This window comes from Zalophus californianus, chromosome 16, assembly GCF_009762305.2.
Source record: "Zalophus californianus isolate mZalCal1 chromosome 16, mZalCal1.pri.v2, whole genome shotgun sequence".
Taxonomy (NCBI): Eukaryota; Metazoa; Chordata; class Mammalia; order Carnivora; family Otariidae; genus Zalophus; species Zalophus californianus.
This window is the reverse complement of record NC_045610.1, coordinates 31,344,875-31,367,971: the sequence shown is the minus strand read 5'-3', so window position 1 is coordinate 31,367,971 and position 23,097 is coordinate 31,344,875. Positions and strand designations below refer to the sequence as shown.

The following is a 23,097-nucleotide window of genomic DNA, read 5'->3' as shown; positions in this document are numbered from 1 at the left end:
CAGGGAATACGCCACTCAACCTGAACCTTATAAGGTTCCCCCATCTTTAGAAGTGGGTCAGAGTAACTATCACTAAGGGGGAAATGCTTTCTAAACTGTTGCCGGCTGTATCCCTATTGGATATTAAAATGAACTTTGAGTAGAAATAGATTCAGATTGCATCTTCGCAGCCTGATGAATTATTTAATGGTGTAAATATTTGCTGGATGAGACAAAGATGAGACATGGTCTCAACCCTTAGGGAATGTGCAATCTTGTAGGGAAGAGGGACACAGTTATGTAGTAACTACAGTACGGTACCTTTGCAATACGAGAAAACTACAAAACACTCAAAACTTAAGGGATAAATTTTGTGATGGCTTTTGGAGGGTGAATAGGAGTTTTCTAAGATGGGAAAGTGGGAGGAAGCACAGGGAGGGAATGGAGAGCAGGGAATTTGGCGGAAGGAACAGTATGTGTCTAAACAACACAGTTAGTTAGCTTTGTCCATGGAATGCCAAATTCAAATAGCTTTTTTCCTAGATTGGAAGCAGGCTAAGCTTTGGGGTTCTCCCAACCAAACCCTATTCTTTCTTCCTCTTCATTATCCTTTTTAACTTTCTCTCCATTCGCCCTAGACCTCCTGTTTTCATGCTGAGGATCTTCTCCTTTCATGAAGGAAATATATTGAGCTCATTTAGGTTGTGTTCTTTTACTCTTCCCAGATGGCATTTTGTATTCTTAAGGAGAATGTGTGGAGAGGGAAAAATATCTAATTGTTTGATGGGGTTCCAGGTGCAGAAGCATTCAAGTCTGCCTAGTGCAGCTTTGGTTAGTACAGGTGCTGGGAGTTACCTTGCTTTAATGCTCAAGGACACAGACAATTTCAGTAGTTCTGATCTCTCTCTTTCTCAACATGCCCCCCTACCCCCCCACCAAGAATAAATGACTTTAAAAAAACAAAAACAGACATCAAATAACTTAAATTTGAATGCTAGTTCTACCTTGTACTGACTGTGTAGCCTTGGGTAATTTCCTTAACTTTTCTGAACTTGTTTCATCATCTATAACAGTGGGTTAAATGAAGTTGCATAAGATAAAATACTTTGCACTATGCACTTAGCTTTGTAGGTGGCTGCTCAATAGGCGCATGTCTTCGGGGAGACAGGCCAGCAGATGGAGATTTAGCCGACCTGTCCTGGCCCTACAGCCCGATGTTGTGCCTGCAGCTTTTATTAATAGGTCATTCATTACTGCTGTAATGGCAGCACTCTGAACTTGAGTTCTGATTGATTCCCGAATTACTGGGAATTGCTCAGGAAAAAAAAATCTCTTTGCCTTTTGGTAATATAAACTTAATGATACTTGCTAGTGAACCTCAGGCAGATTATTTCAGGAAGACCAGACATTTTTTATTCTGTTGTAGCTCAGACTCAACACAACAGCTTTTTCTTTGCAGAAAAGGCTACATTTGCTGGAGTTCAGACTGAAGATTGGGGCCAGTTTATGCACATCTGTGACATAATTAACACTGCCCACGATGGGTGAGTACAGTGTGTGGTGCACGCATTTGCCTCTGATAAGATGCATCAGAACCACGGCACATTTTCTCTTAGACTCTTTGGTTTTCTTGTTGAGTTTTCATCCTCCCTTGGAAACCACTATCTTTTGAAGACATGTCTGGTTGAAACATACAGGCAGCTGCTTATTTCAGCATGTGGAATATCTGAGAATGCATTATCATTTTTCTCTTTGCCTTTAATAGTTTTTAAATTTTGTCTTTGGGAAGCTCCAATTCCTTTTTCTTTAAAGAAAGCAGAATTGTTTCCTTCTTTAGAAATTCCCCCTGCTCTGATAGCCAGTATTTTATCCTACCGTAAGTGAAAAATATTATCCAGAAGCTCATGAACTCCTGGTGGTGACCTGTCCTGGGCAGTTGTCATTATTAACCAGGAAATAATGCAGCAGTCTTTTTTTTTTTTCTCGTTATAAGACCATTTTTTCTTAATGTCACCTTGCCCACCTTCATGCTGTGTTCTTAAATGATGTGCTAACTTTTTAAACTTTAGGGAATTGAAGCTTTAAAAAAAATCAGTAAGGCCAGGGGAAAGGGCGCAGGGTTTGAAACATGGCGGACGACGTGGACCAGCAACAAACTAGCAACACTGTAGAAGAGCCCCTGGATTTCATCAGGCTCAGCCTGGATGAGCGAATTTATGTGAAAATGAGAAATGACAGAGAGCTTCGAGGCAGATTACATGCTTATGATCAGCATTTAAATATGATATTGGGAAATGTGGAAGAAACTGTGACTACTATAGAAATTGGTGAGGAAACATAGAGATACATAAATCAACAAAACAGAATATTGCAATGCTTTTTGTCCAGGGAGATGGTGTTGTACTAGTTGCCCCTCCATTAAGAGTTGGCTGAAACAAAGAACTTATCATGTATGGAATATAGGAGCTTTTGTATGATTGCCTCTTGCAATGTAGAAGACATTCAAAGAGACATTCAAAGAGAGAAAGACATTCAAAAGAGAAACCTGTGTAAATTTTGATATTAAGAAATGACTCCTGAAACAAATTGATTTGTGGATAACTAAAAAATTCTTAAGCTAAAGGGCATTTTAATATTTTTTCAACCCTTTCAATAAATATGATCACCAAGATGCAGAACTCTTTTTCTCAGGAATTGATTTGTTCTGTTGTTTTCTCAGACAATTTCTGATTTTTTTCCTTTAAATTAAATTTGATGTTTCCTTTTTTGATATATTTAAAAGAAAATCAGTAAGGCCAACTATTTGTGACTTTAGTCTGAATTACAGGTTGTTATAAGGGATACAATTCTGTTAATTATCCTGGGCACATTCAAGCGGTAACTAGACCAAGCAAAAAGATTTGGTCTAGTTTATGCTGATTGTTGAAGAAGAAAACATTACACTTATTGTTGACTATATTAATTGAGTGTATTAAGGTTAGTACTTTAAGGTGTTTATGGTATTTTCCCTATAATCTTGGTTCCTCTGAAACTTTTCTTTATGGATAATACTAATTTTTTCATAGATAATACAAAAAGGGAATCTCAAAGTAAAATTTTCCCTTTCAAAAAAATTTTCTTAAACCTTTCTAAAAGTTTAATACTAGATTCTATATGCGATTTTTTTAGAAATATAGATAATTATTTATAATAGTTGTAATTCTATGTAAACATGTGTAATTGTCATATAATAAAAATTCTACCCATGCAAACACAGACAAAATTGGAAGGTAATATGTAAAAAGGATTTGTATTCTTTTTTCAGTTTTATTGAGATACAATTAGCATACAGCACTGTATAAGTTTAAAGTGTATAGCATAATGATTTGACCTACATGTAGTATAAAATGATTACCACAGTAAATTAACATCTGTCACCCCATATAGTTTCAAAAAAAATTTTTTTCCTTGTGATGAGAGCTTTTAGTGTCTACTCTTGGCAACTTTCAAATATACCATACAGCAATGTTAACTATGGTCATCATATTATACCTTACATCCCCAGGAGTTATTGATCTTATAACTGGAAGTTTGTACCTCTTGACCACCTCAAAGTAAATTTCGATCCTCTACTTTTACATAAGTCTTTCTTTTATAATGTAAAATGGTAGTCTATCAGAAGCTGATCTAATTAGTCATAATTCCTCCTATATCACCTACCCTGGAGGGTACTCAGGAAATAGTCTTAACCAAAAATGGTAACCTTCATTGTTTTGGGAATTACATTTCCCATAAACCAGTTTTGTGCATTGATAGAGGGATAGGGATATGAGAGCATTTCGCATGTAGTGCTTTCTAGGTAATACTATTATGTAAATTTTTGATTCTCTCAAGGGGGTAGATAGTATTGTCTGCCTAGATGTATGAGGAAACACGTGTGAGAAATTAAGTAATCTGCTCAAGCAGAATCAGGGCCTTGGTCTTCTCTTTAGCCACTCCTCTTTCCACAATGCACATTGCTTTTCAGAGACTACTTATTTTCAGCAATGCCTAAATTGATGATTTCACTGTATTTATTGCTGTAGGCCAAAAGATGCAGTAAAAGCTTTGAAGAAAAGGATTTCCAAAAACTACAATCATAAAGAAATCCAACTCACCTTGTCAGTAAGTACTTTTAATGTTATAATCAAGACTCTAGGATTTCCTAAGACGTAGACACATCTTTAGTTTTCGGTTAAAAAAAAATATTAGCAAAAATCTATTTCGAGTATGAATTAAAACTGAGAATTACAGAATTGAGAGAGTTTTGCTGATTGTCATAGCATTTAATTTTGTGGAAAGAGTGTGTTCCTGGAAAGCCAGCTTTTCCTGGTCAGGAGATGGGAACTGGTAATTCAAAACTTGTAAATACTGAACGAGTCAAGAAGTCTGTGTATGTGTTACCCATGAGGAGAACTGAAATCTTGAAAAAGGCTTCCCTGTTAGCTTTTTACCTCACTTGAACAGCTCTGTGGAATTCTGAGGTGCTGGCAGTTCCTTAAGTTTCAACCAAGCTCTCCTGTGTAGTATAATTTGGAGACCGTTCTTTGTTGATTTAAACAGTGCTGTATACCTTATTGTCTGTGACTCGGGTGTGGGCACTTATTGGATGCGTTCCCATTTTTCCCCTCATCCTCGGCCATATGACCTCTTCAGTCATTTCGGTGAGTTGCCATTTTTACTACTGTATGTTTTGCCAGCCCTGCCTGCTGCCTGAGAGTGAGCCATATGACATTCTCATTTCTCCTGCATGCATTTGTTTACCTCAGCCAGGCCCCAGGCCACCAGGTTAGGGCCCTAACCAACCAGCATCACCCTCCCCCGAGGGACTCAGGGAGTGTTTATCCAGAGGACTATGGGGCTGGGGTACATGCAACTCCAGTGAGTTTCATGGGGAGAAAAACTCACCTCTTGCTTGGAGATTAACAGAATGAGAAGAAATGAATTAAATGGTCTTGACGCTATTGCTGAAGAAACCCTTTAGGATGTGGACATAGTTTTAGAGGCCTTTTCCTCCTTTACCTCTTTTTTAAAAAAAAAAAAAAAAAAACACCCTCTCCCTTGTCCTTTACTCATAGCAGCACCTCAGGGGAGGTCCCAGAATGGAAGAACTTGAGAGATGAGTAAGCACTAAAGTAGAACTACCAGAACTATGGGTCGCTGATGGGGGGAAAAACCTTTGGTACCTAACGGATGCTCTTGACAACCCTGTGGAGTAGTTCTTTTCTTAACTCTGTTTCACAGATGAAGACTCAGTGAGGTTGTGGGGTTTTCTTTTCCTCCATTATTTAAGAGGCATAGGCAAGATTTCAACTCAGTCCTCAGATTCTAAATCCCAGGCCCTTACGCCATACCACTTTGCTTCTCAGAACGGATCAGTCTCCTCTGAAGAATGACTACTGTGTTTCATTGGTGTCTTCAACTCCTTAGTACCTGGTGCAAAACCCGGTACATCAGTGTATCAGGGACTGAGCCGATTGTCCGTCAGCCCCCATCCCACTCTCCTCGTATCCAGGAAGACTCCAGGGCTAAGGGAATGTACTGTAGAATTGGGATAGAAAGCGATGTAGCTGTGCCCTAAAATGGAGGGGATCTAGGCTATCTCAAGGCTGCTGAAGGTTTGGAGAATTGACAGAAGATGAATTTACACCACCTATGTTTATTCTGTTGTTTATTCTGTGTACTGGGTGTGTCTTTTTCTTGTGGTACCCAGCCTTCTTGGCATTTCTGTGCTTGCTTCTTACTCTATCTCCCTATCTTTCTCTATCCTGGTTCCTTCTTCTGATATTGAGCTGGGACCCTTTCCTGAGGAAGCAGGGTTATTCTAGAGTGTTGTCTCTTCTGGCCCTCCATTTCTCTTTGGGTCCCCATTCTTCTTCCCTTCAGGTAGTCTGATCTCTCAAGCCATAATAGCTAAGCTGTACTAGCTGCCCGTTCCCATTACCTGTCCCACCTCAGATAACTGTACATCTTCCACCTTGTGTTTTCCATGCCAGAATGTGAGAATGAACAAATCTAAAACCTGTGCCAAAATAAGCTGGGGGGAGAGTCATGGGTTGGGGATCAGAATAGCTCCTCATTGTTAGGATCAGAGTTCGTTAAGGTACCTACTTCTTGGGTTTCCTTTTTTTTTTTTTTTTTAAAGATTTTATTTATTTATTCATGAGAGACAGAGAGAGGCAGAGGGAGAAGCAGGCTCCCGTGGAGCAGGGAGCCCGATACGGGACTCGATCCCAGGACTCTGGGATCATGACCTGAGCTGAAGGCAGATGCTTAACCATCTGAGCCACCCAGGCGCCCCTTCTTGGGTTTTCTTTAAATAGGTCTTTGACTCTTGATAGCCTCCTGCATATTTGCCCAGTCACCTCACCTCTAACTACTCACTGCATTGCAGAGGTGTTTATGGCTTCAGAATGAACTTTAATATTAACTTAAGCAAGACTTAATTATGAGAGAAGTTAGTCACAGAAAGAATCATCCAATGTCTGTGAAAGCAATTAAATGTTTACCAAACAATTCTTTAAAAATGAATCCCCATAGGGACACCTGGGTGGCTCAGTCATTAAGCGTCTGCCTTCAGCTCAGGTCATGATCCCAGGGTCCTGGGATCGAACCCCACATCGGGCTCCCTGCTCTGCAGGAAGCCTGCTTCTCCCTCTCCCTCTCCCCCTGCTTGTGATCCCTCTCTCGCTTTGTCTCTCTCTGTCAAATAAATAATAAATAAAATCTAAAAATAAATAAAAATGAATACCCTTATATGACACTACCATTTTATTACTCTGAAGTGATGAGAGCCTGTCAAAGTCAATTATAAATGTTCTTTGAATTATGTGTCATTTGGTTTCTCCATAGACTTGTTAGCCTTGATTAGGTGTTTGATGGGATTGGACTACACTGTGATGTCCTACCATCAGTTGGTGGAGAAGTTTTGTCAAGAAGCCAGTAGTTTCATTTTTTTAAAAAGCAATTTGTTACCAAGCTTCATAACTCTTAGCCAGAGGCTAACCTTTTGAATGAGTCAATTGTGATAAGTCTCAGCAAGATATTATTGTCAAGTGGAAAGCTGTTGAACAGGTTCCTGGAAATCAATTAATTAATAGGCCTTTGTGGACCACCACCCAGGTGGTGAGCTGTAGGGGCTTCAGAATTTGTGTAATATGTGTCCATTCCTCCACGAGCTCACTGTAGAATGAGCTTATCCCCTAGCGTGGCCATACCTTGGTGGGGTCTTCAACTCTGGATGGCCCCAAAGCCTGGTTTACTGTGCTTGGTTCAGAAATTTATTGCAAGAACTAAAACTACCAAGTGGCTCCTTTTCCAGTCTTTCTAAGAAGAAGACTTATATCAGCTAATCAACAGATTTTCTCCTGATAGGAAATTGTCCATGGAAACAGATGATCAAAATAGTTGCCATTTGTTAAGGTCCTGCTACATGTCCACCTCTTCATATACATAGTTCATTAGGCCTTACAAGAAGTCTCTAAAGGGAGATATTATGGCTCATTTTACAGATGAGAAGACTGAGGCTTGGAATGATAAGCAACATCTGAGTCCAGCACAAACAGAGATTAGTGAGGCCTGAAGTCTTACTCTCTTTAATCTCTCTTGGTCCCTTGGGTTCTAGGTTCTCTATCCCCCCTGAGATTACGGTGTCTTGGTTGTCCTATTTCCAAAGGTAGGTTATCTGAACACAGTCTGAATACCTAAATCATACCAAAGCCCAATTTCAAAATGTGTAAAAGCAACATATTGATTTTTCCAATTTGCCACAATACTCAGTGGACTCTGGGGTGAAAGAGGTACCAGTGATATAATGAAAGAGGTGAGCTAGGAGTAATTCGTCCTGAAATTCTAGATTCCAGTGGGAAAACACAAAGGGCCATGATTTGTGATCTCCAGATGTTAACTTTCTCAGCATTTCATGTTGACACTCTGATTTTATGCATGTAACCTCCTGAGAATGTTACCCATTACCATAAAATCTGAGTGATCCAAAGATAAAAATTGGTTTGTGAAATATTTAGCAAGAAACTCCCCATTCGTTTTACCATTATTAGAGAAAGTGAGACTTGGAGGCTATCTTGCCTAATGAGACTGCCTAATGGGTTGGATGAAGTATTTCTGTAAATTCCCATTGAACTAGGGGTTCTTTTCCTCCCCGTATTTCACCTAATAACTCATCATAATGCATCCAGCAAAAGTCATTCATTATTCAACTTTTCAACTTAACTTTCTCTAAACAACTTATCTCAATAGGTTGGATTTTGTTTTTATTTTCCTTCACTTTAAATATTTTCTGTGTTTCAGGGGCGCTTTAGTGGTGCAGTCAGTTGAGTGTCCCTCTCTTGGTTTCGGCTCAGGTCGTGATCTCAGGGTCTTGAGATTGAACCCCGCGTTGGGCTCTGCACTTAGAGTGGAGTCTGCTTGAGATTCCCTCTCTCTCTGCCCCTTCCCCCCACTTGTGCGCTAGCTCGTGCACGCTCTCAAATAAGTCTTTAAAAATCAATATTTGCTGTGTTTCAGATAACTAGCTGCATGTGTTTCTGTATTTTCTGATTGCCTTCTTAGCCACAATACCCTTAAAACCACAGCTCTCATACCTTCTTTTTGTATTGCCATTCTACTGACACAGTACAGAGCAGGGTGGAGTGTCCATTTTCAGGGCTGCTTTTCTGCAGAGATGATCATACCTCTCCTGGTTCCATTATGGGTTTCTGTGACCTCTCTAATCTGAGAAGTGGCAGCATGGAAAATGGAGTTTTAACTTTGTTTTTAGATCACTTGTAGAAATCTGCTTTCTGCATGCAGTTCTTCAGTGCCAGTTCCTTTCTTCTTAGCCTTACTTCTGCTCATGTTGCTTAATTGAAAATGCCCCCCAACCCCACTAGGGGGACTAATGATCCCACTAACTGACAAACCTAGCTGAGTTTTTCTCCATTCACATCCTTTTCTGTTTTGACACATGATCCTTGTAGAAATTGCCCTCTTTTGACTTTCCCAATGTTATGTTCTCTATATTTTATGCTTCAGTTTCCATTGGTTGCTCTCTGGTTGCTTTCATGGAGTTTCTTCTGGCCGGTGTGATAGGTGAACCCCAGTGTTCTAGCCATTCTTCCCTGCTCCTCACACACAGCCTTGGTTTCTCATGTTAGGCTGCCTCCCTCCTGAACTGCAGCTGTGCATGGATAGCTCCATTAAACATCTCTACTTGAACGTCCCACCATCTCTTTTGCCTTCATCATCTTGGGCTGCTATTACAAAAATACCACCTACTGGCTGGTGTAAACAACAGACATTTACTTCTCACAGTTCTGCAAGCTATGAAGGTCAAGGTGTCAGCAGATCCAGTGTCTGGTGAGAGCCCACTTTTTGGCTTATAGGTGGCCATCTTGTCATTGCATCCTCACACAGCCAGGAGAGATCATCTCTTGTGCCTTTTTATAAGGGCACTAATCTCACTCCTCAGGGCTACATGCTCATGATCTAATTACTTCTCAAAAGACGCACTTCCAAATACCCTCAACATTAGGGAGTAGGAATATCAACATATGAATTTGGGAGGGACACAGAGTCCATACTACTCTGAAACTCAAAATGTCTAAAATTCAACTCATCTGGGTGCCTAGGTAGCTCAGTTGGTTAAGCGTCTGAATCTCAGGGTTGTGAGACCAAGCCCCGAGCTGAGCATGGAGTCTGCTTAATATTCTCTCTCTCTCCCTCTCCCTGTGCTCCTGCCCTGCCCTGCTCGCATGCTCGCTCTCTCTCAAAAAATAAAAATTAAAAATTAAATTCATCTCCTTATTTTTACCCCAAACCAAGCCTGCAACTCCATCCACTTCCAGATTTCCATCCAAGGTGCCATCAATCTCATGCAGAATAACAGCGGCATCACATTCAGCCATCCTTTTCTGCCACATGTCAGTTGTAAAGTTCTGCCTTTGTGATTCCTGTCTTTCTTTTCCTCGCACCCATATCTCCCTGGTTTAGGCCTTTCTGCCTTGGTTCTAGTGGGACTAGGACTAGTAGGTCCCTACTGTATTCTCCATCCTTCCAGGTCCCCTTTGTAAAGTGCTGCTTGAAAACCTTCCCAGAGTATTACTTTGCAGTCCTTAACCTTTCTCTCAAGTTCAGAATAGAGGTATGATGGTGACAAACTAACAAGAACCCTTCGGGGGGGGGGCGGAGCAAGATGACGGAGGAGTAGGAGACCTGGATTTCGTCTGGTCTCAGGAATTAAGCTGAACAGGGATCAAACCATTCAGAACACCTACGAACTCAGAAGAGAGTAGCAACAACTCTCTGAACAGAGAAGCGACCACTTACTGGAAGGTAGGACGTGCAGAGAAGTGAATCCGAGGCGATATTCAGGAGGATAGACGGCGGGGGAGGGGGACTCTGTTGGCTGCTTCTGGCAAGTGATAGAGCCGCGGAGCACAAAATCGGAACTGTTAGAAGTCAGTTACACTGAGGGACGTCACTCCAGTGGCTAAGCGGGAGGTGGAAACCTCGCGGGACAGTGTGGACTCAGGACCCTCGGGGTCACAGAAAGACCGGGGGTGCCTGAGTGCAGCAGAGCTCCCAGGTATCGGGAGCAGGGAAGCTGGCTGCAGAGACGGAGCCGAGGTGCGGGCTCTCAGCTCGGGGTTGCGAATAAACGGTGATCCGGCCCAGTTGGGCCACTGCGCCTCTAGCAGGGACCCAACAAGCAGCAGAGCCGGGGAGACTCCCCTTCCTCCCCGGGGAGAAGCGGCACGGGAGCACACCGCAGGGATCTGCTGGGTTTGGAGACTCCACACAGGGTCAGGTGCCAGAGATAGAAACGCTCGGTCACAGGCCAGGTGAGCATGGAGTGCAGCCGGAGACTGGGGAGACGGGAGTGATTGACTGCTTTTCTCTGGGGGCGCACTGAGGAGCGGGACCCCGAGTTCTCAGCTCCACCGGGCAGAGAGTGGGCGGCCACCATTTTCACCCTGGTCTTCCAAAACTGTATCAAGAGCTTGCAGGGAACAAAAGCTCCTGAGAGCAAACCCGAGCAGCTTGCTTAGCCTGGACCGACAAGGGTGGGGCAACTCTGCCTCCGGCAAAGACATTTGGGAACCACGGCAACAGTCCCCTCCCTCAGAAGATCAGCACGAACAGCCAGCAAGCCAAGACCAAGTTTACCAATCAAGGAGAACAGGAGAACGCCCCACTAGGGGAACACTGCACATAGAATTCATGGCTTTTTTACCATGATTCATTAGTTTTTCAAAGTTAATTTTTTTAACTGTTTTTTGGTTTTTTCTTTTTGAATTATTCTTTTTCCCCTTTTCAACCAACATCTTATCAATCCTTTTTTTAAAAAAACATTTTTTATTTTTCATTTTTAGAGTCATATTTTATCCCTTCATAGTAGTTACCCTTATTTTTGGCATATATATATAAGTTCTTTAAAATTTTGAGATAATTTCTTCTAACAGATCAAAATATACCCTAAATCACTAGTGTATGGCTTTGCTCTAGTCTCCTGCCTGATCACAGTCTCTCCCTTTTTTTTTCTTTTTTTTTTTTTAAATCTTCTTCTTTCTTCTTTCAAACAACTTCTTATCAATTCCGTTTATAAAACCTTTTATAATTTTCTTCCTTACAATCATCTTCCATCCCTTTATTGTATCAACCCTTATTTTGTACGTATATAAGTTTTTCTTCCTTTAAAATTTTAGGAGGCACTTTCTTCTAACAGACCAAAATATACCCAAAAATCTAGTGTGTGGCACTGATCTATGCACTAGCCTGATCATATTTGATCATGTTCTGTTTTTGTTTTTATCTTTTTCTTTTTCATTTTCTATTTTTTTTTCTCTTTATTCTTTCTTTCCCTTTCTTTTCCCCTGGTTTCAGGACTTTTCTGATTTGTTTAGAGTATATTTTCTGGGGACGTTGTTAACCTGTTAGCACTTTGTTCTCTCATTCATCTATTCTCCTCTGGACAGAATGACAAGACGAAAAAATCACCTCACCAAAAAGAACAAGAGGTAGTACCTTCTGCCAGGGACCTACTCAATATGGACATTAGTACGATGTCGGACCTAGACTTCAGAATCATGACTTTAAAGATACTAGCTGGGCTGGAAAAAAGCGTGGAAGTTATTAGAGAAACCCTTTCTGGAGAAATAAAAGAACTAAAATCTAACCAAGTCGAAATCAAAAAGGTTATTAATGAGGTGCAATCAAAAATGGGGGCACTAACTGCTAGGATAAATGAGGCAGAAGAGAGAATTAGCGATATAGAAGACCAAATGATGGAAAATAAAGAGGCTGAGAAAAAGAGAAACAACTACAGGATCACGGGCAGAATTCGAGAGATGAGTGATACGATAAGTCGAAACAACATAAGAATAATTGGGATCCCAGAAGAAGAAGAAAGAGAGGGGGGCAGAAGATATATTGGAGCAAATTAGAGCAGAGAACTTCCCTAATGTGAGGAAGGAAACAGGCATCAATATCCAGGAGGCACAGAGAACCCCTCTCAAAATCAATAAAAATAGGTCAACACCCCGACATCTAATAGTAAAATTTACGAGTCTCAGAGAAAATCCGGAAAGCAGCTAGGGAGAAGAGATATGTAACCTACAATGGTAGAAACATTAGATTGGCAACAGACCTATCCACAGAGACCTGGCAGGCCAGAAAGGACTGGCATGATATGTTCAGAGTACTAAACGAGAAAAATATGCAGCCAAGAATACTACATCCAGCTAGGCTATCATTGACAATAGGAGAGGTAAAAAGCTTCCAGGACAAACAAAAACTAAAGGAATTTGCAAACACAAAACCAGCCCTCCAAGAAATATTGAAAGGGGTCATCTAAGCAAAGAGACAACCTAAAAGCAGCATAGATCAGAAAGGAACACAGACAATACACAGTAACAGTCACCTTAAAGGCAATAGAGTGGCACTATATTCATATCTTTCAATAGATACCCTGAATGTAAATGGGCTCAATGCCCCAATCACAAGACACAGGCTATCACATTGGATTAAAAAACAAGACCCATCAATATGCTGTCTGCAAGAGACTCATTTTAGACCCAGAGACACCCCCACATTGAAAGTGAGGGAGTGGAAAACAATTTACCATGCTAATGGACACCAAGAGAAAGCTGGGGTGGCAATTCTTATATCAGACAAATTAGATTTTAAAACAAAGACTGTAATAAGAGATGAAGAAGGACACTATATCTTACTTAAAGAGTCTATCCAACAAGAAGATCTAACAATTATAAATATCTATGCCCCTAACATAGGAGCAGCCAATTTTATAAGGCAATTAATAACAAAAGCAAAGAAACACATTGACAACAATACAATAATAGTGGGGGACTTTAACACCCCCCTGACTGAAATGGACAGATCATCTAAGCAAAAGATCAACAAGGAAATAAAGACTTTAAATGACACACTGGACCAAATGGACTTCACAGACATATTCAGAACATTCCATCCCAAGGCAACAGAATACACATTCTTCTCTAGTGCCCATGGAACATTCTTCAAAATGGATCACATCCTAGGTCCCAAATCAGGTCTCAACCGGTACCAAAAGACTGGGATTATTCCCTGCATATTTTCAGACCACAATGCTTTGAAACTAGAACTCAATCACAAGAGGAAAGTCGGAAAGAACTCAAATACATGGAGCCAAAGAGCTACTAAAGAATGATTGGGTCAACCAGGGAATTAAAGAATTAAAAAAATTCCTGGAAACCAATGAAAATGAAAACACAACTGTTCAAAATCTTTGGGATACAGCAAAGGCAGTCCTGAGAGGAAAGGATATAGCAATACAAGCCTTTCTCAAGAAACAAGAAAGGTCTCAAATACACAATCTAACCCTACACCTAAAGGAGCTGGAGAAAGAACAGCAAATAAAGCCCAAATCCAGCAGGAGAAGAGAAATTATAAAGATCAGAGCAGAAATCAATGAAATAGAAACCAAAGAACAGTAGAACAGGTCAACGAAACTAGGAGCTAGTTCTTTGAAAGAGTTAACAAGATTGATAAACTCCTGGCCAGACTTATCACAAAGAAAAGAGAAATGACCCAAGTCAACAAAATCATGAATGAAAGAGGAGATATCAAAACCAACACCATAGAAATACAAACAATTATAAGAACATATTATGAGCAGCTCCATGCCAGCAAATTAGATAACCTGGAAGAAATGGATGCATTCCTAGAAATGTATCAGCTACCATAATTGAACCAGGAAGAAATAGAAAACCTGAACAGACCTTATAACCACTAAGGAAATTAAAGCAGTCATCAAAAATCTCCAACAAACAAAAGCTCAGGGCCAGATGGCTTCCCAGGGGAATTCTATCAGACATTTAAAGAAGAATTAATACCTTTTCTCCTGAAACTGTTCCAAAAAATAGAAATGGAAGGAAAACTTCCAAACTCATTTTAGGAGGCCACCATTACCTTGATTCCAAAACCAGACAAAGACCCCATCAAAAAGGAGAATTACAGACCAATATCCTTGATGAACATGGATGCAAAAATTCTCACCAAAATACTAGCCAATAGGATCCAACAGTACATTAAAAGGATTATTCACCATGATCAAGTGGGATTTATCTATGGGCTGCAAGGTTGGCTCAACATCCGTATATCAATCAACATGATACAATACATTAACAAAAGAAAGAACAAGAATCATATGATCCTCTCAATAGATGCAGAAAATGCATTTGACAAAGTACAGCATCCTTTCTTGATCAAAACTCTTCAGAGTGTAGGGATAGAGGGTACATACCTCAATATCATTAAAGCCATCTATGAACAACGTACAGCGAATATCATTCTCAATGGGGAAAAGCTGAGATCTTTTCCCCTAAGGTCAGGAACGCGCCAGGGATGTCCACTCTCACCACTGCTATTCAACATAGTATTAGAAGTCCTAGCCACAGCAATCAGACAACAAAAAGAAATCAAAGGCATCCAAATTGGCAAAGAGGAAGTCAAACTCTCACTCTTTGCAGATGATATAATACTGTATGTGGAAAACCCAAAAGACTCCACCCCAAAACTGCTAGAACTCATACAGGAATTCAGTCAGGTAGCAGGCTATAAAATCAATGCACAGAAATCAGTGGCATTCCTATACACCAACAACAAGACAGAAGAGAGACAAATCAAGGAGTCGATCCCATTTACAATGGCACCGAAAACCATTAGATACCTAGGAATAAATCTAACCAAAGAGGCAAAGGATCTGTACTCAGAAAACTATAAAATACTCATGAAAGAAATTGAAGAAGACACAAAGAAATGGAAAAACATTCCATGCTCATGGATTGGAAACAAACATTGTGAAGATGTCAATGCTACCTAAAGCAATCTACACATTCAGTGCAATCCCCATCAAAATACCATCCACTTTTTTCAAAGAAATGGAACAAATAATCCTAAAATTTGTATGGAACCAGAAGAGACCCAGAATAGCCAGAGGAATATTGAAAAAGAAAAGCAAAGCTGGCGGCATCACAATTCCAGACTTCCAGCTCTATTACAAAGCTGTCATCATCAAGACAGTATGGTACTGGCACAAAAACAGACACATAGATCAATGGAATAGAATTGAGAGCCCAGAAATGAACCCTCAACTCTATGGTCAACTCATCTTTGACAAAGCAGGAAAGAATGTCCAATGGCAAAAAGACAGTCTCTTCCACAAATGGTGTTGGGAAAATTGGACAGCCACATGCAGAAGAATGAAACTGGACCGTTTCCTTACACCACACACAAAAATAGACTCCAAATGTTTGAAAGACCTAAACGTGAGACAGGAGTCCATCAAAATCCTAAAGGAGAACACAGGTAGCAACCTCTTCAACCTCAGCCACAGCAACTTCTTCCTAGAAACATCGCCAAAGGCAAGGGAAGCCAGGGCAAAAATGAACTGTTGGGATTTCATCAAGATAAAAAGCTTTTGCACAGCAAAAGAAACAGTCCACAAAACCGAAAGACAACCGACAGAATGGGAGAAAATATTTGCAAATGACATATCAGATAAAGGGCTAGTATCCAAAATCTATAAAGAACTTCTCAAACTCAACACCCAAAGAACAAATGATCCAATCAAGAAATGGGCAGAAGACATGAACAGACATTTTTCCAAAGAAGACATCCAAATGGCCAACAGACATATGAAAATGTGCTCAACATCGCTCGGCATCAGGGAAATCCAAATCAAAACCTCAATGAGATACCACCTCACACCCGTCAGAATGGCTAGAATTAACAAGTCAGGAAATGACAGATGTTGGCGGGGATGTGGAGAAAGGGGAACCCTCCTACACTGTTGGTGGGAATGCAAGCTGATGCAACCACTCTGGAAAACAGTATGGAGGTTCCTCAAACAGTTGAAAATAGAGCTACCATACGATCCAGCAATTGCACTACTGGGTATTTACCCCAAAGATACAAATGTAGGGATCTGAAGGGGTACGTGCACCCCAATGTTTATAGCAGCAATGTCCACAATAGCCAAACTGTGGAAAGAGCCAAGATGTCCATCAACAGATGAATGGATAAAGAGGATGTGGTATATATACACAATGGAATATTATGCAGCCATCAAAAGGAATGAGATCTTGCCATTTGCAACGACGTGAATGGAACTGGAGGGTGTTATGCTGAGTGAAATAAGTCAATCAGAGAAAGATGTGTATCATATGACCTTGGAATTCTTAACCTCAGGAAACAAACTGAGGGTTGCTGGAGTGGTGGGGGGTGGAAGGGAGGGGGTGGCTGGGTGATAGACATTGGGGAGGGTATGTGCTATGGTGAGTGCTGTGAATTGTGCAAGACTGTTGAGTCACAGATCTGTACTTCTGAAACAAATAATGCAATATATGTTAAGAAAAAAAGAAAAGATAGCAGGAGGGGAAGAATGAAGGGGAGTAAGTCGGAGGGGGAGACGAACCATGAGAGACGATGGACTCTGAAAAACAAACTGAGGTTTCTAGAGGGGAGGGGGTGGGGGGGTGGGTTTGCCTGCTGATGGGTATTAAATAGGGCACGTTCTGCATGGAGCACTGGGTGTTATGCACAAACAATGAATCATGGAACACTACATCAAAAACTAATGATGTAATGTATGGTGATTAACATAACAATAAAAAATTTAAAAAAAAAACCTTCACTGGCTTCTTAGTGCAGTGGCCAAACTCTTCCCCATCACTGCTATCCATTTCTGTACAGTCTGCATGATGCCCCTCCACACTTTATCCACACCACCTTCCCAGTGTCTCAGTCTGCCTACATGAGATGCCCCTACAAACCACTGTACTCATTTTCCTCCTAATAACTTAAATATTTTGTCATTCATTCATTCAGTCATTCCTTTAAATACCGCTTTCCTGCCTGGAATATAACTCTATACTCCTTTGTACTTAGCTATTATTTAAAGGCCAACTTAGGACCAGCTTTCACCAAAAGTCTTAAGACAACCTGGCCCTAAATTACCACTTAGTGAATTATCTATCCGTAAAGGTTTGTGACGAGGATGATTGTGGAATTTATCATCCAGACCATTCTTTCATGCCTTACATCCTTCCTCACATTCCCAGAACCTAATGCTTTGCCATCGATTTTAGTAGACACTAAATCCTGTTTAGTTGGAATGCCAGTGGAACTCATTACTTAGCAATTTTTACCTTACATTTAGGAGGTGGTTTTTGCCAGAGATATAATTAGATTTTATTTTTTCTGTCTAATTTAGCTTATTGACATGTGCATGCAGAACTGTGGTCCAAGTTTCCAATCTCTGATTGTGAAGAAGGAATTCATTAAAGATAGTCTGGTTAAGCTGCTGAACCCCAGATACACCTTGCCATTAGACATTCAGAATAGAATCTTGAGTCTCATCAAGGTAAGTCTATTGTATGCTTTATAGGATGGTAGACCTCTAAGATGGGAGCTCTAATTATGTACCTCCCAATAGGCTTAGTGATCCTTACAGACCTAGAATCAAGCCAGAGAGCATTTTACTCTTTCATTCTCCGAGTCATAATAATTTCTTGGGATGGCATGGTGCCCTTTTTCTGAAAAATTTGTAGTTATCTCCCTACTTTCTTTCAGTTTCTATCTTATTCATGTCAGGTAAGAAAAAGAGTAATGTGTACATTTATTTGGCAGACACACAAACTATGTTCTAGAGTACCCAGCGGACTACTTTCAAAGTTATTTGGCAAAAGAACTGATGCTATTTTAGAATCTATTAATTCTGGATTCAGTACAGCAAAAAAAACAATTAGTACCTATTCCAGGCTTTCTTTAAAATGCTGAGTCATGGGAATTTGATTATTAAAAATATATTGTTTTTCTAGTCTCTGAAAACGTACATTTTTGTCTGTGGCGTTCAAAACCAGCTTTTTCTGAGTAAGATACATAATTGTCAACCTCTCATTTTCTGTCACCAGCTTAAAAATTGTGTTTTGATTTTGCTGCTGTTTTAACTCTGGACCAATCTCTTGAATTCAGACTTGGTCGCAAGGTTTCCCAGGAGGTGTGGATGTCAGCGAAGTGAAAGAAGTGTACCTTGACCTTCTCAAGAAAGGTGTTCAATTTCCTCCCTCAGATGCAGAGGCTGAAACAGCAAGACAAGAGGTAGGACGACTTTCTTGAGCTCATACAGAATTAGATAGTATATTCCATTGAGTCTTCTCTCTTTGAAAGGGACAACCCGCTTCTGTCCAAATCTAAGCAAAAAGATGAATTTATGAGAAGGCCATTGTAATATCTCCTAGAATAACCAAGCCACAAGAAGGTTGGTGTTCACTGGATCTTTGAAACAACAGGGAACCAACCACTCAAATGTGACTTGTCTCTCATTGCAGACTAGCTTTTCCCACATAGTAGATAACATAGGTCTTAAATTTTCATGTTAGAGCTTTAGCTTTTTCAGATTCCAAGCTCAAAAACCTTGGAAAAGGGACCAATCTGGGTTGGTTTCCTACTTCGGAACAAATTAACTGAGGTTATGTAAGAAGATGGTGGCTCCATCTGGAAATCATTTGGATAGAGCAGAGGAGGGGGCAATTTTCAAAAGAAAGAACTTATGCTAGACAGGCAAGGGTCTCTACCACGGGGAGTCTTGTATTAATGATAACTTTTGCAAATAAGGTTTTGAACTTGTAATACTTTGAGTACTAATTACAGTTCAGCTCTTAACTCTGTAATTTCCATTAAGTGTGAAAACAGTCATTCTTCCCTTCTGTAGATTGGTGAGTCCTCGCTTGATGGAAAAGCAGTTCAGGTGTATACCAGAAGTCTCATCTTTGTGGAGGCTTTGTCCAGAAAGCTAACCCTTCTACTTGTACAGTCTGTTCCCTGGCCACTAGCCACCTGCCCCAACCTCGTACCTGCCATGAGTCTGTTCACCATGCCCCTTTTAGTCTTTCTTTCAAGGCATAATATAGTGGTGGTGTAGGACCTTGTTACTCAAAATGTGGTTTGGGGTATATATAATATGGAAGCTTGTTAGTCATATTCCGCTGGAATCTACTAAATTAAACTCCTCATTTTTATAAGATTTCTAGGTGACTTCTCTGGACCTTAATGTCAAAACACTGGCCTGAGCCCTGTGCTTCGGGTTCTCTGCTCAAAGTTGGCAATGAGGAATTGACTTTGAGAGGCATTCCTTAGGGGAGAAGGAGGTATCTTGCCAGTTGTGGCCTAAAAAGACTTGATATGAATTGACTTAGCATTTCTTTTTAAAAACCTAAGAGAGGGCAGCAATAATCTCACATGGCAGTTTATCTTGCAGATCCTTGGTATAAACTAAGAGCACTTTATTAAATTATAATTTAGTTACTAATCATAAAAGCCACCTTTTATTGAATACTTACTATATTACGGGCACACTGTTAGCACTCTTAAAAAATGCTGGGCAGATAGCACACTTGATGCTTGACTCTGGGCCAACACCTTCTACCCAGGACCTTTGATTGAGAGAAGTGATTGAGCCATCTAAATGGAGAAACTGGGCTTGGGGTGGCTGTGTTATTCCAGTAGTAATATTTCCATATTTCACATTGATAGGCCACTCAGATCTCCTCGAATCCACCAACCTCTGTTCCTACCGCACCAGCTCTTCCTTCTGTAATTGTTCCCAAGAGCTCTACTCTTATACTGGTCCCAGAACAGGTAACAACAGTGACAACTATATTTATTGATGACTCTTTCTAACTTATCAGCACTTCATATAGTTTATTTATTCTTCTTCTTTTTACTTAGTGATTTATTTGAGAGAGAGCATGAATGAGCATGCATGCAGGGGGAGGGGCAGAGGGAGAGGGAGAATCCCAAGCAGACTCCATGCTGAGCACAGAGCCTGACATGGGTCTCAGTCTCACAACCCTGAGATCATGACCTTGAACGAAACCAATAGTTGGATGCTTAACCAACTGAGCCACCCAGGCACCCCTACAGTTTGTTTATCCTTCTTAACATTAGGAGGTGGAGGCACATTATTACTTTCACTTTATAGAGGAGAAGACTGAAGCTTAGTGATGATATGTGACTGATCATGGTTCAGTTCTAAGTAGAAGGAATCCTATGGATTCTGTCTGATTCTAAAGCCCAAGTTCTTAACCACTGTGCTTGGTTAGTGGCTTTGTCATTGTGGAGGCTGGGCGGTGGAATGGATCTTGTATCAACCAGCTGATTCCTGTTACTCCTGATAGGACTGTCCATATCTCGTTTCAGGGAGCTCAGTAAGTGGTAGCCTTATTACTAATAATAATTGTACCAACTGACTTACATTTACTTTTTTTGTTTATATCTATTTATCAGAGGTCCAGCTAATCAGTTATTATTGACGCTTATTTATGTTCTGCTGAAGGAACTGTCATTTAAGACTTTGTATTATTATTCAGTATTCTATAAAAATCCATGTGATTGATTCCTCTTAGAATTCAGTGCAAGAAGAAAAAAAGTTTTTTTCTCTTGATTTTTTTTTTTCATTTTCTAACACCATGGGAACTAGAAAATGCTCATTTTTTTTTCCATTGGTTTTGCCACTAACATTTGCCATTTTGTCCAGGTTCCCACTATAGTCACCTTCTCCCTTCTCTGTATTGGTTCTAATCTTTTTTCCCTTCACTTTTAACTTTCTTAGAGCACATTTCTAGCATAATTCTAGAAATTTATTACATGAGATCTCAAGTCCTTTTAGAAGGTAACAGATTGTACATTTATAAAACAATAGATATTTATATAAATTTGAAAACATTAAATTTCACAAAAGTCTTTACTAGCAAATATCTCCTTGGTAGCAGAAAACAAGGTAAACATTCTTCGTGTCACACTTGTGATTGTGTTGCTGTCCACAGATTGCAAAATTGCACAGTGAATTGGATATGGTGAAAATGAATGTGAGAGTGATGTCTGCCATATTGATGGAGAATATTCCTGGATCTGAAAACCGTGAAGACATAGAGCTTCTGCAGGTGTAGTATGATTTCAGGAGCCGTCAGTCACACAGTCTTTTAAGGTGTCTTCTATCTCAAGGCTCTAAGAATAACTTTAATATTATCTAGTTCATCTTCGCTGATATCTAAACTTAACAAGGAGATGGAGAGATGACTTTAACACAGACATAATCATTATTTAGACATGGTTCTTACTCTCTCACAATAAATGATTTAACTACATTAAATCATTTAGAGCCTTGGTCATATACAATCTCTGTTAGTCACTAACTGTTTTAAATATGTACAAGTTGCCTTTATACCCATCCAGTCAACAAACATACTGAGTAACAACAACGGTGGTAAAGAATATAGAAGCAAGGAGTCCCCAAGGAACTTGTGTCTAGTGAACAAGATTGTTTTGTCAACAACCAGTTTAAATAAGTGTTGTAGGTGCTGTCATAGAAATTTGTTTATCATACATTGGGATCAGCGGTGGGGGCAAGGAGAATGGTGAAGGTTTTTGGAGAGGGTTAGATGAAGGCAGTACTCATGCTCTGGAGGAAGACATGAACAGTGCATTTGGACCTATGGGAGCATGTGAGGAAAAGCACGAGTGGTTCATTATTACTGAAACCATGGCCCTCCCAGACATTTCCCTCTGTCTGTACATCCATATACATTTCCCTCTAATAGTTCTCAATCTCAATACACTTTAACACGCTAACTTAGAGGGGGGGAAATCAGTCTGAGTCTTTTTCTTCCTGAACAAGTTACAGAACCTAATCCTATTGTTATGTTTCTCTGACTCCCACTCCTGGCTGCTTATGTTGCTGTTATCTTTCCTTTAACTTCTTAGACCGTTAGGAGATAACAGTTTTCTTGATCATTGCTTATTTGAGAAATAGTAAATTGTAAAAATTTCCTCTTTCAACATTACTACTTGAATATTCCTGCTATGTCATTGAATCACTACTAGTGGTAAACTTCAGGTGTTTGCATGTCCAAAATTGTCTTTTTTCTGCCATAACAAGTGCTGATAGTTTGGCTAGATACAGAATCCTCAGTGCAAAATTCTTCAGTCCTTCCAAAATACTGCTTCATTGTTCTCTTGTACCCAGTGGTGCTGATGAGAAGCATGAGGTTATTCTGATTCTTGGGTCTTAGTGTTTTTTTTTTTTTTCTTGTTGCATTTATGAGTTCTGTTTATCTTAATATTTCTGCACTTTTACTATATGTCTAGGGATATATGTGCATGTATGTGCATGTGTATGTTTCCTTTATCCTGCTTAGTACTTGATAGGCCTTTTTGCCCTATCGCTATCTGGGTATTTTAGTTCTAGGAAATTCTTAGCTCTTCAAGTATTTCTTTTCTACCATGTGGTCTCTTCATATGCAACTTTTCTTAGATGATGAAACTTCCAGTTGTATTTTTCTTATCTCTCAACTTTTTTTTCTTATACTTTTCATTTCTTCCTTCTTTTGTAGTTCTAGGCAAGTTCCTCCATTCCATGTATTTCTCTGAAACTTGCACCTCAGTCTCTTCAGCTCTTCTAATGAACATTTTATCTCACAAACTTTTCTCAGGGCGCCGGGGTGGATCAGTCGGTTAAATGTCTAACTCTTGATTTCGGCTCAGGTC

General features: G+C 40.1%; 1 protein-coding gene and 1 pseudogene across 2 annotated transcripts in view; both read left to right on the top strand.

The window, feature by feature from the left end:
- Positions 1 to 23,097, top strand: part of TOM1L1 (target of myb1 like 1 membrane trafficking protein) — a 74,159-nt gene that overhangs the window by 1,066 nt on the left and 49,996 nt on the right. Inside the window, exons 2-7 of one of the 2 annotated variants that reach the window (XM_027567589.2) lie at positions 1,439 to 1,523; positions 4,044 to 4,122; positions 17,765 to 17,914; positions 18,526 to 18,651; positions 20,086 to 20,190; positions 21,378 to 21,494. In XM_027567589.2, coding sequence (XP_027423390.1) covers positions 1,439 to 1,523; positions 4,044 to 4,122; positions 17,765 to 17,914; positions 18,526 to 18,651; positions 20,086 to 20,190; positions 21,378 to 21,494 — 662 coding nt within the window. The remainder of the gene's footprint in view (positions 1 to 1,438; positions 1,524 to 4,043; positions 4,123 to 17,764; positions 17,915 to 18,525; positions 18,652 to 20,085; positions 20,191 to 21,377; positions 21,495 to 23,097) is intronic. The other variant, XM_027567590.2, reaches the window with a different exon arrangement.
- Positions 2,065 to 2,412, top strand: LOC113907880 (annotated as a pseudogene).